The following is a 16,573-nucleotide window of genomic DNA, read 5'->3' on the forward strand; positions in this document are numbered from 1 at the left end:
TGGACCTAAACAATCTGAGTAGAAAACTGTAATTGGGCCTCTGTCTGAGGGAACATTACACTCCAGTGAGACATAACCATATGATGTGGAAAAGGAAACAACCATTCTTACATTAATAGCAAGTTCTGGCCTATTGTACAGTATGGGCTGCCATGCCATTATCAGGTTTTTGAAAATCCTGGAAAAAGTCAATACCCCCCTTTTTGCTGTAGCACAGATGTAAAAAAAAAAACAAAGCAGGGAGGCATGGAAAAGCAAAAGCAGAGAGCATCAGAGCCGGGATGTGAGCTCCCCCGCTGCCATCGACACATCAACAATGTCTCAGTGGAACCGCGTTGTGACCCTCATCTGAGGAGGTAGTACCCCGATCCCCTCAAATAATTCAATACTCCAATATCCCCTTGGTATTCGTTGCGACCACAGAAATATGATAGTGTTCATTCCCCACTTGCGCTCTGAACCCACAGGTCAGCTGGTAGCAGATCACAGGCTTCTCTGTGACTCAGGGGTTAAACTAATCATGCATGACTTTTTCACATGGCCTAACTAGTCCCCTCAGAAATCTACACCAGCTTGTCATCCGGCCAGCGGTGAACCTGCTCCCTGCCTTTTCATCATCAGCGGGCACCTTTGTTAGTTTGGGCGCCTTTTTTTTTTATGTGACAGCTGTGTTGTTCCTCGCTGAATTCATCAGTAATTATCTGGATCTAAATTGAATTCTGCACATCCTCAGTTTTTAATACGCAGGGTGTGATGCGACCGTTCTTTGTGCCAATAAACCAGGAGGAGCGGGTCATCATGGGCAGCTCCACTCACATATGTTTCATTGAATTAGGCAAAAACACATCCAGGAGGCTCAACAGCTAATTTTGGTGTCCCAGAACACCCCCTCCACACACACACACCCTTGGTACCCACTCGCAGCACTGATCAGACCCACGCTTGCCTAGTAGACTACATATAAAGAAGTCTTCACCAACACTTTACCCAGGACCAAAACTGAAAAAAGAAACCAGCCCTACACAGACACATCAATTAACACTTTAGACTTTTGTGCACTCAACATTTGCAGGATCGGCACCACATTCCTGTAAAGACTCATTTCACTGTCTTTCAACTGTGTATTTGTTAAACAAGCCTTTAAAGCTGAGATGTCCTTCAACCATGTCAGTGTTAATGACTTTAAAAGAATGATTCTCTCACATCTGTTTTCAGCTCAAAAAAATTATTAATTAATTAAACAAAACAAAACAAAAAACAGAACAGCCCATGTCTTTAGAGCCAGTCCATGCCTAGAGGTACGCTGATAAACACTGCCCCCTACTGACACAAACAGGCTCTTACAGTTCCTTATTAAACTATCACCTAGTTTCTCAGTGTGGGCAGCCCATAAGTTCATTCCTTAAGGTTTTTGATTAACAGTCTTAAAGTCAAACACACAATCAATTCATTAATTTATTTTTCACGGTATTTCTTTGCTGGAATAGACAGACAATATAATTTTTCTTCTGACATAGTTTTTCCTGTAAATAAATTCAAATTGAGCTTTCTAGCTTAATTTCTCAGTATTCTAAGGAATCTAATGGCACATATTGAAACCTTCAATATACTATCCTGGTGCTATTTACACAATATTTCTTTTTGCCCTTTAAATACAATGACATTGGGCTTTTTAACATTAACAGAAAGAAAGAAACATTAAGGGGAAATAAGAAGAAACCACTTAAAAAGCATACTAGCATACAATCCATACTAGCATTAGCTTTGCTGATCAGTGCATTGAAATCTTTGTGTAACATCAAGTATTTATCATCAGCAAAGAGTACAGAGAAAATGCATCTGTAAGGTCATGAATGTTAATCACAAATAACACACACAAATGGAGCCCTCAGACATGCCAAATATTATCACAGCCATATTTGTTATTGTTATGAAGTGCTGTTTTTTTTTTTTATCAACCATATGTAATGCAATCACATCAGCGGAACAATTCTTCTGAAATATAAAAAAACTTTTTTTTTTTTTTAAGACGTGGAAGAACACATATATGACAATAAAGGATATTTGATCCCAGATTTAAAAACACTATATGCTATATTCATATCCTTAGGTATACTTGAATATTGTAGGCTTGAGTGTAAATAAAAAATAAAATCACCCTCCTGTAGAATGATTGTGCAAAATATATCAAACCATTCATTCACTATCAAATTCTTTGATCACAGATATTTCGCAGTCATTTATGTAGTCCTACAAACTCATTTATGTAGTCCTACAAACTCATTTATGTAGTCCTACAAACTTACAAAACGGCATAAGTTGATAAAGATATTTTCTGTACTTTATTAAAATAGACAAACAATTAAAATTTTTAAAAAAAAACAGACCTAGTGCAGTTGTTTAACTTGTGTCATCTTATTGCATTTGCACTGATCCATCCACACTGATTTACACAAATTGCTCGATTACACAGATACTTCAGGCTGAAAATCTCAAGCACATGCAAAATGTTTTTGCACATTAGTCAAGTGCATTACACAAGCAATGAATTTGTCTAAGTAAACAAAAGCAAAACTCTTCTGATTTCCTCTGAGTTTTAGCTTCTGGTATTTTGGCAGCCTGGACTTCCCACAAAGTTAATTGCAATGAGGCTGTAGTGTCATTTTAACTGCCTGCCATCTTTCTGAGGAAGGTTGGCTGTTTCGCTGTGTATATGTTGGCAATCTCCGCTGTGTTTTAAATCCTGCTTAGATTTTGTTTTCTCCAATTATCAAGTTAGCATATTTCTATGTCTGGTTTTAAGGAGACAGAGGCAGCCTCTAACCCTCCATGTATTATGATAGATTGTTCCAGGACTCTAAACAAAACAGAAACAGAATGTTTCCAGCACAGCTTACTGGTTTTAATCGACTGTAAACCTCAACCGCTCCAATTTTCCCTGTAATTCATTTAGCTCATTCTCTGCTTCTGTCTTTCTTTTCTCCATTTGTCTTTGCATCCTCATTTTCACTACTGTCCATCTCTCCATCCTGATCTTCAGAAAGTGGCACCTCCTTGTTTAAATCCTGGTCTTTCTTTGGATTGTCTTTTAGATCCTCCCCACTGTTATCACTCTCTAACTGTATATCTTTGTCATCTAGATCCGTCTCCATTTTTGTCTCCTGCTCCGTCACGTTCGCAGCTTCACTTTCGCTATGTGCTTCTTCCTCATATTTTTCCTCTGCAGCAACTTCACTTTCACTAGGTTTCACTAGCTCTTTTTCATCCTCACTCAGCCTCTCTTCACCTGGTTCCTCTTCATTTGGGCCAGACTGGGCCTCGTGTTTCTCATCAGCAGGCTGTAGTTCATGCTGGCTCGCACCTTCAACTGGCTCTGCGGTGTAGAGGTCAGTCTGTGAATGCCCCCCAGACTCATCTGAGTCACTCTTGGTCTCGCTCTTTTGTTCAGGATTTGTCATGTTTGGGTCTGCACGGCTATCCAAAGAGGGTTCTTCCAAGTCTGGATCTGCCTGCTCTTGAAAGGTACTGGTGTTGTTGGTGTTGTCTGGTATCGTCTGTGTGGGGCTCTGAGGCTGCTGGGGGGAGCGTAGAGGCACATTTGACGCCTCACTTACTCCCTCCAAGTCACTTTCTGTGTCTGATTCATTTTCATGTTCAGAAACTGGTCTGTCCATTTCTTGCTGGTTAGATTCTGTAGCGTCTGGCTGAGCGTTTGCTTCCTCGTGTGACAAGTTTGAATCTGGCTCAGGTGGTGTCGCTTTCAAACCAGGCTGTTCAGGAGTGGAGGACGACTGCAGATCTGACTCTTTCTCCTCACTAGATTCCTCTGCTTCACCAACTGAGGCCGTTTCATTTCTCTTCTCAAAGCTTGATGAGTCAGTTTGTGGGAGCTTTTCCTCTGTAGGTGCTACTCCTGCCTGGTCCGAGTCTGCATCTTCTTCTTCGTGTTCGCTGGCGTTGTCCTCAGGCTCCGTATGCTGACCATGTCGGGCCAGAAGGGCCAGTGGCTGAGTGCTGGGAAGGGTGGCACCGTTGTCAAGAAGAGGCTGTTTTTCCTGGTCCTCATCTGACTTGTGCTCTGACCCTGAAACATAGAATGATATGTGTAAATGATAAAAGACTCACCTACCAGTCTGCTTAAGAGTGCTGAAAGAGGAGAAATCATTCAGTCAGGTTTAGTTTGAAATCATTCCGAATCTGACTTAGTCCATCGCAGACTTGATTGAAAAAGTCCAGTAAAGATCAATGTGTAATGCTAATAAATAGCTAACGAAGTGAGCTTCTGACAGCATTGAAATAATCAATAACTATATAGCCCCTCCTCCTGCTTTGAACACACAGTTTACAAATACAGTCTGAAATGTCCAAAACTAAGAAATTTGGTGGTTGCGGTTCCTTTTTAACCTTTATACAATACCAGCAATACAGTTATTAAATATGAAAAAAAATACATTTGATTCAGTCTTATTGTCTAATATCAATGTGTTTCATTGGTGTGATCAAGTTATCTACTGTAAGAGAGAGAAACAAAACTGACCTGTCTGTGTGTCTGCTGGCGGAAACAGCTTTTTCTTTGCAGAGCGATTATTTGGTAGAAATGGAGCCGGTGCTCCCCTCTGTGAGCCAGCAGACATTTCACTGAATATTTTTATCTTCTTTGCTGTATTCCCTGTAAAGAATGAACAGTCATGACCAGTAAAATGAAACTGCTGCACCCTTTATACTGCATATCAGTTATAATAATAATATCAGTATGCATAACCTGGCATTGGGGTTTCGTCTTGTTTCACTGCAGTCTGGCCATTCGGTGACCCTACATTTTCTGTAGAATGAAAAAAGACAGGAATTAAACAGGGTTGCTCCATGGTTCAACATATAACGGGTTCAAATCAGGCTTATAATCTCACATTTACTCAGCTTTCTTATCACTCAGCACAGATATGCACAAAATACTCTTAAAATAAAAATGTAAGCAGGAGTAATGGATATGGTATAAACACTTCAACACATAAAAACCACTGAATCCTGAGACTGCCCAACAATTCAAGCAATAGCAAAATTAAATGAATGTTATATCTTAAAGTGAACATTTTTGTGCCACACCTTCTGCTGGACCATGTGCTGACTGGTTTTCCACATCAGTTCTCTTTCTTTGCACAGTCCCTGCTGGAGCCAAGAGCCAGACGAGGGTCAATGCTTACAGCAAGTCACGCTCAATTCTACTGCGCATACATAGTTTTCTTTGCAAATGGTTGGTATCCTGGAAAAACCTTGGGTCTCCATGCCTAAATGACCATGAACACTGTCCCTTTACAGACCAAGCTCCATGCACCTATGATCACATGAGCCCTTTAAAAAAACTTCTGTAAAATGTTAAAAAATAGCTTTGAGAATACATGGACATTAATGAATATACATGTATGGGCTAGTTTTGCTCAATTCATAGTATTTTTCCAGTACACCAATAATAGATTTTCTGATCAATTTCCCTATAAAGGTGTTATTTTGAAAAACAACTTTTTTGACTGTACCTTTATAGCGTTTCCAGTAGCAGTAGATGCCCACAAGTATGGATACAAGTATACAGAGGATGACTAGGCAGACAATCAGTGCTGTAACTAAGCTTTTATCTGCACAGAAACACAAAACATATAAAGTCGCACCACAGCAATTTTGGCAGGAGTAGATCTGCATTAGGCAGCCACATTTTCTCTAAAGCAAAATTCATACAGCATAATGATATTAGACATTTTAGTCTAGATTTTTGAACATGAACTCTCTTGCAGTCCGCCTCGAAGCTACAACCAAGAGTTATCTAAGCTCTATGCACAATATCATCGAGAGACACATCCTGGAGCCCCACTGAGTGTGCACAGGAGATCAACAATGCGCACACATCAAAAGCGAATATAAGCAGACATTTCATTTTGTTGTTTCATTTTGTGTTTTGTTAATGTTACCACTGGAAAGAAAAGCTCCACTGGGTTTAAAGGATGAAAGATACAGTCTATGATTCCAGATAGTTAGTTTCCACTTTACAGTGTAGCAGTGAAATGTGTTGTTTCTCGATGATACCCTGAAAATAGAGACTTGGTTCCCTGGAAGAGTTATTCATGTTCACAAATATTTATGGAAAGATTATAGGAATAGCCTGTGTCAATTTGTTTCTGGGTGAATTTTTGCTTTAAATGACAAATCTACAATAGAAGCAAAAAATATACAGCAAATGCATTAGTAAAACTTTACCTGGGTAGCAAGTGTTTGCAGTGAATGTAGCATTTTTTCCACTCACAGGGTTGCTCACCCCACAACTGTACACTGCATCATCATGTTTTCCCCCCAGAGATATTGATAACTCCGGGCCAGGCTGCGGCCCCTCAAGCAGCCACCAGTCAAACTTCATCAAGGATGGAGGGCCTCTGGGTTCTGTGGAGCACAGCAGCCTCGCCTGGACTTCAGACGCGTCAGAGCCGCTGGTGTCGTTAATCACACAGGATATGGAGGGCTCGGCCACTTCATCTGCAAATACACGCCAGACAAATCAGAACTAATGATGGTACACACCAGGACTGGGGTCAATTCATGAACGAACTCATCACCATTCCTGTAGGTTTTTTTCAAATTCCTATTCCAATTCAACTGAAGAATTGGAATTGGAATTTGGGAAAACCTACAGGTTTTACCACATATCTGAGATTACACTTATATTATCAGTACTGAATATCATAAAATGTTAAAGGTGCCTTTCAGGTGGTATTTGATGCAGAGCATGTAATTGTAATACATACATTATGATTGAATGTATCTGATTTGTTGAACTGTCTTTTATTTGATTCATAATGTTTGATTTATAATGTTTAGCAAGTTAAGACAACCTCTCTTAGAAGTGGAATTTAATGGAATTTAACGGAATTCAACTCTGTTTCCTGTCATTCCAATTCAATTACAATTTTGTTTCATGGGTGCAATTCCAATTCCAATTGGAATTTACCATGCATTCTCAATTAAATTCATGAATGGCCCCAACCCCGGTACACACTGTGTGGCAGAGTAACCCTGCCTGAATGTCACACTAACACAGGAGGCCTGGGCTTGAATCAGGTCACCCAGCTCAAGATAGGAATCTCAATGGATTCTTGAGTTATTATGTTCCCAAGAATGTGTTTACACACAGCCAGACAGATGCCGCCATGACAAGATAATGTCCTGCATACCATGTACCATGGTGGTTGGATATAAAAAAGTATTTTTATTTCTTACTCTGGTAGCAGCGTTTACCCTTACTGAGACCCTAAATATTGAAAAATGTTAATATTGCTCTTGATGATGTGGATTCCACATTTGGTTGACTTTTGTTCAGTTTAACTTTTGTTTAGCCAGTTTCATCACAGTAAGATGGACATCTCGTTTTCAAATGAGCCCTGACCAAGAAGTTGTGCACAAAGATGCACACTGAATACATGGCAAACCAGATATCTAAACTGGACATTCTCCATTTTCCTGGATGGGATTTCCAAGATCTGCCCAGTATAACCCTTCTAAACAGGGGACCAGGGGCGGACTTAGTGATTTGGGGGCCCTAGGCAAAGGCAAGCATGGGGCCCCCTGAATCCCAACCATCTCCCTTTTTAATCCATCCTTTCTACATATTACCATCAAGTTGGGGCTGAGAAAACTATGCATGCAAGGGCACTTTTTGTTGTTTTTCTGCAACATTTGTGTAGCTTGCCTTTTTTGTTTTGGGTGTTACTTCTCTCTCAGCTACTGATGCAAGGAAAATGAGCTAAAGTAGCGAAATAGTGACAGAATAGTAGTACTAATCGCACTAGAAGTGGAATAGCCCACTATAGCCTGACTGTTTAGGGTGGGTGACCATGACTCAAGATTGAAATAATTTATTGTAACAAAAAGAGGGGTGTTTTTCAATAAGTACATTTCTTTTATATTGATTAAAAATAAGTTTACATTAGTTCTATTCTTGTCTTTTTTGGGGGCCCTCTGGCTGCTGGGGCCCAAGGCAGTCGCCTACCTTTACCTAATGGTAAAACCGCCCCTGCAGGGGACTGGGAACAAAAGCTCTTCTACATAAGCTCTAAAGGCCCTGTCATGACCCTGAGGTTTTCCGCTATAGAAAACAAGACAGGAAGTGTTATGAGTGGTTGAGTGTATCTTTCATTGTAAGGGGCACAAGGGTGTGTCCTCCTGGTGTGGTTGAAACCTGCTCAGCAGCTTAAAATATATGTAATCGTAACCACTCAGTCAAACCATGAATGTCAGTCATAGGATACCAAACAAACCCCAATGTTGAATAATTTTGCTAATTTGCGGTCGATGTTATTTAATCTTCATCTGTTTTTCCATTCATTCATTTATTGATCTATATTCATCTATTTAATCTATGTTCAAGAAGACAGACACAAAAACTCACCTATGACCTCCACAATATGACGTGAATAATGAATAATTTTGTTCACGGTTACTTCCGATTCATAGCGCCCACTGTCCTGGTGAGTGAGGTCTTTGATAATGAGCTCTGCACTGTACCAGTCCAGGACGACCCTGTTCTTGTACTTGCTGTACGCCCGCTGCTCGCTGCCATCAAACTCTACCACTTTGTCACCATCATGTTTCCACAGAATATGTTCAGGTTGTCCAGGGAGGGTTGGGATCAATATGGCCTCCATCCCCTTGCGTCTGTATTGTGGAGCTTCCTCTGCAACTGGACACAGAGACAGGGAAGGTGCACAGATTCTCTCCAAAAACATGCAGCACAATGTGTTAAAGAGTTCAATACATTTAAGGGTTTGGTAATAACAGATTAAGGACTTGGCATTTTAAATAAAATGCTGTTGGAATCTGCGCACATGGTTAGAGTAAATAAAATGAAATGGATTAAATTATGCTTTGGAGTCTTTTCTAGTCCATCTCTTAAGAAAACAACTTGTAGTATTCCTATAATCAATTTTAGAAGGATACTATACGCTCAGCATAGCAAATCTATAAAATATATTACAGTGACACCATGGGAAAAAAAAAAATACCATTAAGTATGATAAGGTCACTATAAATTCACGATTGTGTACCAGACACTACCCAATGGAATATTATAGGAATGTTCTATTAGGGGTGGCCGAAAGATATGAGCTCGTTTACTCATACAAAGAAAATTTGGGATTAATTATTAACTCTTCCTATCCCTGAACTTTGTGAAATACCTTCGGCCGACAGTATGTTAGGCCCGATGCCACCCTGCTATGGGACAGTGCAGTGTTGTCTATCCATGTTTAAATAACACTGCAAATTACAAAACAAATCTGTCAAGCCTCACAAAATCAGCACAATCACACCAGGTCAAACCACAGACTCACCTAGGTAAGAGGTAAATATGAAACAGCCCAAGAAACACCAGAGAGCCATGGCAGAGGCCAGGAGAAGCAGGAGCAGCAGCCGTGCAGTTGAGTTTTACATTTACTTTCACTTGTTCATCCAGTCGCAGTTGCTTCGGCAAATAAACAGGTTAATTGTCGTCTTTCCTGATGGATTAAGCATTGAAGGGTGCTATTTTTTTTTTTTTCTAATCGAGCACGTTCAGACAAGCTAATAACAAATCGCTTTCGAGCTACCTATACACAGGTAAACGAATTAATGGGCGTGGTTGTGGCTGGCTTCAGATTTCAGCTGGAAAAGTGTCCCGCAGCAACGGAGCAAGTCCCATCTGAACTCATGGAATACCGCTGTCAAGCTAGACGGCAGCTAACGCATTTCATTTCCCGTCCATCGATTTTTCCTTCAAAGTAAAAGCTCGGAAATTCGTGGTTGTTGCCCACAGCACAAATATGACGAATATGCTATGTACAAAATCATTTGGGGAATTTGTAAAGAACGATGCAATTTAAAACACACTTTAAATTGTTTGCCAGTCCAGGCAGACTAGCATAAATTTCACATTTCATCTGCTTACACTCTTTAAGCCACTGCAAAATATTTTTCTACCCCTACGTTTATTTTCCCCCCCACTACGTCCCCTCATGGCTTCTGTACCCTTTAGCCTATAATACATTTCGGACTGCCTTTGTTTTTTCTGCAGTATGCTTAGGCCTACTGTAAGTTTTATTGTTTGTCACCATTTTCTGAAAGTAGCAGGCTTCCTGGGTAATCAAAAATGTCTTTTGTGATTCATTCTACACAGATGTGTAGAATGAATCTTGTGTAGAATGAATCACAAAAGACATGGGAATTTAGGTGGGAAATATATTTCCAGCTTAAATCAGTATGGCTGTCTAGTCCTGTCTGTATTGGATGCAATGCAGGTGGCAAAGCAATTTGAGAACATTTACGTAAAAAAGCATAAAACTTATTTTTACTCAACACACTTTTTCAAATAGGTATTGTTTGATCTTTTAGTTTCTGTATCTTTTATCACTGAAAGATTTGTAGCCTACTATACTTTTCGGTAAGAGTTTTATTTTGAAAAATCGACATCGGAAGTTTGATAGATTGACATCATGGTATGCCGGTGAAAGGTGGATGTCGCCTACTACAAATTGTTTTGTGGTTAATTAATGTAAGGAATAGCACACGAGCTGGTGTTAAAATAATTAAATGTGTTATGTTAGTTTGTGTCTGACCATCCAGAGAACAAGTGTTTCAATCCTTTTTTTGTTTGTTTGCTTGTTTTTTTTGGAATGATTGATTTATAAAATATTGTAAGTAGAAGTTGTTTGCGATTGTTAGCAATGGTAATGCAGCACATCATAGGCCCAGTTAACTAGGATTTGCAGTAATTTAGACCTAGTAAATATTTCAATTGCCAAAACACTGAGATAAGGACAGTTCACCACGAGATGGCAGCATTTCCAGACAAAGAACTCAGGGACTTCTGAACGACTGTAGCTTACATTGATTTATGGGGAATAAAAACTTGAGTATTTGTCTTTGACATGACTGCCTTATCTATTGTGGGTATATGTATATGGGTGCATGTGTGTGTGCCTGTATGTGTGTTTACGCATTTGTGTGTGAACCAAAACACTTTTCCTGTTTTGCACTTGGCTTGCATGTTTCTTTTTTTGCAATTAAGGAGGCAAAACTATCTCTTCATTGAACTGTTATTACTAAAATGTTTCACATTTAATGTTTATTAGTTTGAAATCACATTTTATTTCTCCAGTCACTGCTGTAATATAACAAAATTATTGGTGGTATGGTGATTGAGTCCTCATAGTATAAGATACGATGCAACACTGGCATTGGCATTGTCATTGGCAACATCCTTATTATCACAGCTTATTAAACAGTCACATGAAATGAGCATTGTACGGAACATGAAAAACAAGTTTATCTCTCACTCTCAAACACTGCTCTCTCTCTTCATTCATCATTTCACTTTCATTTTCTCACTAACATACAAACAACAAATCCAAAGTTGCGCAAGCCGGTGTCATACGCAGTTCGCAGCAGGCGCTATTCTGTGTATGTGTGTGTAGGACTTCATGAGCGTCACACTGCCATGGTGTGAGACTCCTAAAGGTAAAACACACTCCTCTGTCAGCGCCCCGCTGGTGGTGTCCCAGCACATCACCGTGGAGATGACTTGGTTCTTGTCATCACGGCCCCCGGTGATGAAGAGTTTGTTGTTACAGGCAGCGAGGGCGCAGCTTGCCCTCTCGCCCAGTCGGGTCACGAGGGACCAGGAGTCCGACAGGGGGGAGTAGCAGTACATGGCGTGCATGGCACCACCTGGGAGCAGACATCAAATGGGACAGTTACCATGTGAAGTTTAATTTCAAAACGCTATATATACATTCCTGAAATCCCTCAGTCAAGATTTTAACAGATGACTCTACTTCTTTCATAAGCAAAGGTCTTAAAATGACTCACACAACTTCAGCAGTAACCCAGAATGTCCACTGCTTTAGTGCCAGCAATTATTTTGTGAGAGTAGGTGTCAATTTTCTCACATTGAGGACATCTCATTTTGGGATCAAACTCTTCATTTACTTTCACTGCATACACACACACACACACACACACACACACACACACATCAACGCATACAAACCAAACCATAAAATAAAACTTTCTCTCCCTGACTCATATTCTATTGTTTTTGAATGATCCCTCACTGCATTATGTCCCGCCCCAACATCCTGGAAACACATCATCAAGGAAGTAAAGATGCCATTTCATGCGGCCTTTAACGCCACTCACCAACTACATAGATGCGGTCCTTGAATGTGACAGCGTTAGTGCATTTGGCTTCGATGGGAATGGGCGCCCGCAGCTCCCAGCAGTCTGTCCCGGGCTCCCAGCACTGAACCCTATCAGTGGCCAGCTTCCCATTGGGCCCGCCCCCAATCACATAGATCCACCTATCAAAGCTTGCCGCAGCAAAAGAGCTCACACCTAGCAGAAGAGGTGCCACCTGCAAAAAAATACAGCCAAACAGGCATGGAAGTAAGGCTATGTGAGTTATAATGTTGCTGATTAAAAAGCAATACACTTTGTGGAGCAGAAGATGTACAGTAATTAATATGTTACTTACACAGTATTAAATAAATAATTTACATGGCTATGGGCCCCATCCAGTAGAAAAAGAGCATGTGCTTGAAGATGTTAGTCTCAAAGTGGGACATTATTACCCGCTTTAAAGATTCAGAAATTCTCGGTGAGGGCTGCATCTTCATGTATCAGACAAAACCACCAATATTATAGATTTAAAACTCTGGTATGTTTACCTGTGTCCAGCGATTGTGAAAGGGATCATAGGCCTCTACGCTAGAGAGTCTCTGAACCCCATCAAATCCGCCAAGTGCATAGACCTTCCCTCCATGAACTGCCATCTTGTGTCTCCAGCGGCCAGTTGCCAGGGGCTCAATCTGGATCCATCTGTCCAGAGCACCGTTATACTTCCAAACCTCATGCTTTGTCTCTTTGCCTCCTACAACAACAAGAGCATTAGAGAGAACTGTAACAAACCGCAGAGCAGCTGTCATCCCAACAGATCTAAAAATGTTTTGCTGAATCTTTAGTAACACTTAGCAGAGGCAGGGTGATGATTTCTGTTGCTGACGCTTGCACCTAAAACTTTAGTAGTAGTAGCGCATGACCCTGCCAGTAAATGAGCATGACCGTGTGTCTGAGCACTGAGCCATTAGGTCAAAAGAAGGTGAAGGTGAAAGAAGGAATGAGGTTGTGAAAACAAATCCACCTCTAGCGCACAGTGTAGATATTTCTTCTACAACAGTTAAGGAAACCGGTGCCGAGGTGTTATTTAGTTCCTGAGTTGGGAAACACCTAAAACCACAACCACTGTTACAGCAGATGGTGTCACCCCTTCCTGTTGTTTCTGTTGAGTTGCACATTCACAACTGCCAAAAAGTTCTGTTTGAGTGAGAGGAAACTAGAAACATGTTCTATAATAATCCATGTACATGATGAGAAGACGCATGAAAAAAATATACTTGATGAGAAAATACATGAAAACCATAATTTGGCTGATCCGTAACCAGTAGATGTTTGATTGACAATTTGTATTTTATCTGTCCTGGGAGGAGTCAGTCAGCGATATTTAATAAGCCTTTGTGTCTATTATAATGTGAAGACGCATTAAGTGGCATCTCTCACCAGATATATACACTTCATTGCGGAAGGTGATGCAAGCGAACTCCACCCATTTCTTGTTTTGGGACTCCTCCTCCATCTCTGTCATGGGCAACTTGGCGACCTCCAGCCGACTGCGTCTGAGAGGGTCCAGACAGGTGACGGTGGAAATGAAGCGTTCATCTTTAGTGCAGCCACCGATGATCATGAACACCTCCGATAGGAAGTGACGCACGCGGGGTTTGGTTCGCTCAGAGACCACCTGCAAACACACGACACACATGTAAAGCATGTTACCACATCAAATATCCACCATTTGACAAAGATACCTACTCTTACAAAATGATTACTATCACAGCATCAAAACAAATTACAGGCATTTTAAAGGATAGTGGGTTACTTCAGCCATTAGTGGACAAAATAATACACTTTTGCACTTAAATGGCCACTTACAGACTGGAGCCTCTATATTTCATAGATATTGAAGGTAATGATGTTTTCCAAAACAGTCAAATACCATTTTGGAAAAGAACTCTTCATATATCAGATAAGAGAAAACCCTCTTGGTCTCCCCTGTAGACTGACCTCCCTGCCGGACAGGTGATAGGTGCGGGCCTCCTGCATCAGAGGAAATGCCTCGCTGCAGCAGCGAATCAGCTCATCCGACTCCACTTTTTCCACAAAGAAGGCCGGCTCCAACAGCGGCAGTCGTACATGTGAAAGCAGCCTGGCCAGTAAAGGGCAGCGTTCATCCTGCTGGGCTCTCACCCAGCGCATCAGCGCCTCAAAAACACACTCCTCACACGTCACATCGAGGTCGTCCCTCTGCAGGACGCTCTCCAGAGCGTCCGCTGGCAACTCCACGAACTCCTCCTGCTGAACCACCTGGGAGAACTCAGAGACGATGTAGTCCTGCGCCCTGGTCCTCAGAGCCGGCAGGGCGTGGCTGTCTGCCAGACGCAGGACCCCGATACAACTCTCTGGGTGGAGAGACTTGCTCAGAAAGCCAGAGCATGCCTCCACCACACGCAGGAACTACAGGGAGAGGACATGAGCACATCCAATGCCATTACTTTCAGCCAAAAACTGAGGAAGCACACTGATACACACATATTCATAGACACTAACTGAAAAACACACACAAACACACACACACAGACACACACAAACACACACACCTGGCCTCCGCACAACCGGTTGTGTGGCCCAGCTGTGTTGTTAATTTGAGCCTGTATGGAAAGCTGATCCTGAGTGTAAACAACTGGCCAACTTTCACTTCCCCGTCTGAGTTCTTAACAACTCATCTTTAACCCACTATGATGTTTGTTACACTGAGTAGGGGAAAAACTCAACCGTGAAGATGAGAACAAATTGAATATTCTAAACAGTCCCTAAGTGGTTGTTAAACTTGCCAAATATGGTCCCTTATAGCTTGGCTTTTTGACTGTCATTAAATTAATGATCTTCTACCCTTTGGATGCTTTTTAATTCCAGTCCTGTAGTATAGCGGCCTACGCTCATGTCTTTGATACATCATTTGTTCCAACTAACTTCTGATAAAACTTCAATAACGTTCACTGAAAATGCAGTGAATCTCTATTACACTGTATAAACAACAATGAAAATGTGTTTTTTTAATCAATTAGAATAAAAGACATCTTGGTTGATAAGAATAGGGTGTTAACACCTAAAAAGTGGTTCATATGGCAATTACGAGCCATATTAACACATAATTATTTTGAACCTTTCAATATTACTATTATTATTTTATTATTTTCTTTAGAGTGGATCTATTCTTAATGCTCATTTATAATTTGTGTTTGTATGTTATTGATATGAGTTCAAGTATAACAAGGTTCAAGGTAACAAACTCTCTGAGTGGAAGACAGTAGATGATGATTAAAGATGCGAGAGAGCAAACTAATCAAGTATCTTCATTTAATTTCCTTGACATTTAAATTGTCACAGCAAGCAAGTTACAGTGTTTTAATCAGTATTTCACCTGGAACTGACTGGCAGCCTCCAGTATTCTCTGGACGTTGGTGTGTGTGATGATGGCTTGGCTGGTGTAAGTGTAGACCAGGAGGGAGCACATCGTCCCACTGTCCAGCCCCTTTATCTCCACACGCTCCTCATGACTCTCCTTCAGACCGCTACAAAACATTGCCCTAAGGAGAAAAACATTCAGTCAAAACCAAGCGATCACATCCCAAAACAGACCTATGGGACTACGTTGGATTATTTGTACCTGAAGTAGTGACTGGCAGCAGCGAGTACGGCTCTGTGACAAGAGAAGTCCTGTCCTTGAACACACAGTGTCACGTCGGTCAGCTCTCCACTCACACGCAGCGTCTCCATCCCTTTCTGTAGCTCCACAGGTAGACCTCCGTCTTCCCAGCACAACTCACTCAAACCTCCCACATTCCCCTTCTCCTCCTCTGGGTTGGAGACATCACCAGGCGGGGGCAAGGGACAGTCTGTAGTCCTCTCCAGCGAGTCACTCATCTTCACGCCGAAAGCACATCAGCCACACCGTCGTGTGAAAGTCACTCTCTCCGGGGGGTGAAAAAACACAGTTATGGCATCCAGCTACGTCAGGTGCATTTTCAGTAGGAAAAAGATATAAAATACCCCCATGAGGTCTGCGCCCGTAACAGTTCTGTGGGTTGGAGGTGCTGATTTGTCTTTCCTGTTTTCTACTGACTTCCTATTCCTGTTCTTATTGGTTCGTGATTGGTGGATGTCCATTTTGTGGAACATATGTAGCAAGGCTTGTTTTCTTCATACTTCCTCTTCTGGAGTCATGTGAGGCTGTGGCCTGAGCTGAGTGAATATCCCCAAAGTTACCCAGTATTCCTCATTTCTGAATAGAACAGGCCAGACCAGACTAAATAGTAACTACTAACTCATATTTTTTTTTAGCATTTTAACCTGCTTGGAGTACAAGTGTCACTGAAGTTTTTGATAACTG

General features: G+C 41.2%; 2 protein-coding genes across 4 annotated transcripts; both read right to left on the reverse strand.

Annotated features, from left to right (window-relative positions):
• Positions 1 to 1,024: 1,024 nt before the first annotated feature.
• Positions 1,025 to 9,687, reverse strand: LOC139933024 (uncharacterized). Of its 3 annotated transcripts, none has more exons than XM_078286043.1 (8): positions 9,369 to 9,687; positions 8,429 to 8,719; positions 6,247 to 6,519; positions 5,532 to 5,630; positions 5,104 to 5,163; positions 4,763 to 4,822; positions 4,538 to 4,669; positions 1,025 to 4,084 (listed from the first exon to the last, which is right to left on the reverse strand). In XM_078286043.1, the coding sequence occupies exons 1-8, from the start codon at positions 9,415 to 9,417 to the stop codon at positions 2,955 to 2,957; spliced, it is 2,094 nt and encodes a 697-aa protein (XP_078142169.1). In that variant the 5' UTR covers positions 9,418 to 9,687; the 3' UTR covers positions 1,025 to 2,954. The 3 variants fall into 3 exon arrangements, with proteins under 3 accessions (XP_078142169.1, XP_078142168.1, XP_078142170.1); XM_078286042.1 differs by having other exon boundaries at positions 5,104 to 5,166; XM_078286044.1 differs by lacking the exon at positions 4,538 to 4,669 and having other exon boundaries at positions 5,104 to 5,166.
• A 1,433-nt stretch (positions 9,688 to 11,120) lies between these two features.
• On the reverse strand, positions 11,121 to 16,258 carry klhl6 (kelch-like family member 6). The gene is made up of 7 exons (XM_071927046.2): positions 15,851 to 16,258; positions 15,605 to 15,770; positions 14,188 to 14,637; positions 13,627 to 13,864; positions 12,738 to 12,940; positions 12,211 to 12,424; positions 11,121 to 11,739 (listed from the first exon to the last, which is right to left on the reverse strand). The coding sequence occupies exons 1-7, from the start codon at positions 16,105 to 16,107 to the stop codon at positions 11,441 to 11,443; spliced, it is 1,827 nt and encodes a 608-aa protein (XP_071783147.1). The 5' UTR covers positions 16,108 to 16,258; the 3' UTR covers positions 11,121 to 11,440.
• Between the last annotated feature and the right edge of the window lie 315 nt (positions 16,259 to 16,573).

The sequence above is a fragment of the Centroberyx gerrardi genome, chromosome 10 (assembly GCF_048128805.1).
Source record: "Centroberyx gerrardi isolate f3 chromosome 10, fCenGer3.hap1.cur.20231027, whole genome shotgun sequence".
In the NCBI taxonomy this organism is placed as follows: Eukaryota; Metazoa; Chordata; class Actinopteri; order Beryciformes; family Berycidae; genus Centroberyx; species Centroberyx gerrardi.

Coding starts and splice junctions, on each gene's coding strand:
- LOC139933024 (XM_078286042.1), bottom strand. CDS start 9,417: ATGGCTCTCTGGTGTTTCTTGGGCTGTTTCATATTTACCTCTTACCTA. Junction 4,823..5,103: donor AGCACATGGTCCAGCAGAAG/GTGTGGCACAAA, acceptor TTCATTCTACAG/AAAATGTAGGGTCACCGAAT. Junction 4,085..4,537: donor GCCAGCAGACACACAGACAG/GTCAGTTTTGTT, acceptor TCTATGTTTCAG/GGTCAGAGCACAAGTCAGAT.
- klhl6 (XM_071927046.2), bottom strand. CDS start 16,107: ATGAGTGACTCGCTGGAGAGGACTACAGACTGTCCCTTGCCCCCGCCT. Junction 14,638..15,604: donor AGGCTGCCAGTCAGTTCCAG/GTGAAATACTGA, acceptor CTCTCCCTGTAG/TTCCTGCGTGTGGTGGAGGC. Junction 13,865..14,187: donor ATCACCTGTCCGGCAGGGAG/GTCAGTCTACAG, acceptor GTGTGTTTGCAG/GTGGTCTCTGAGCGAACCAA.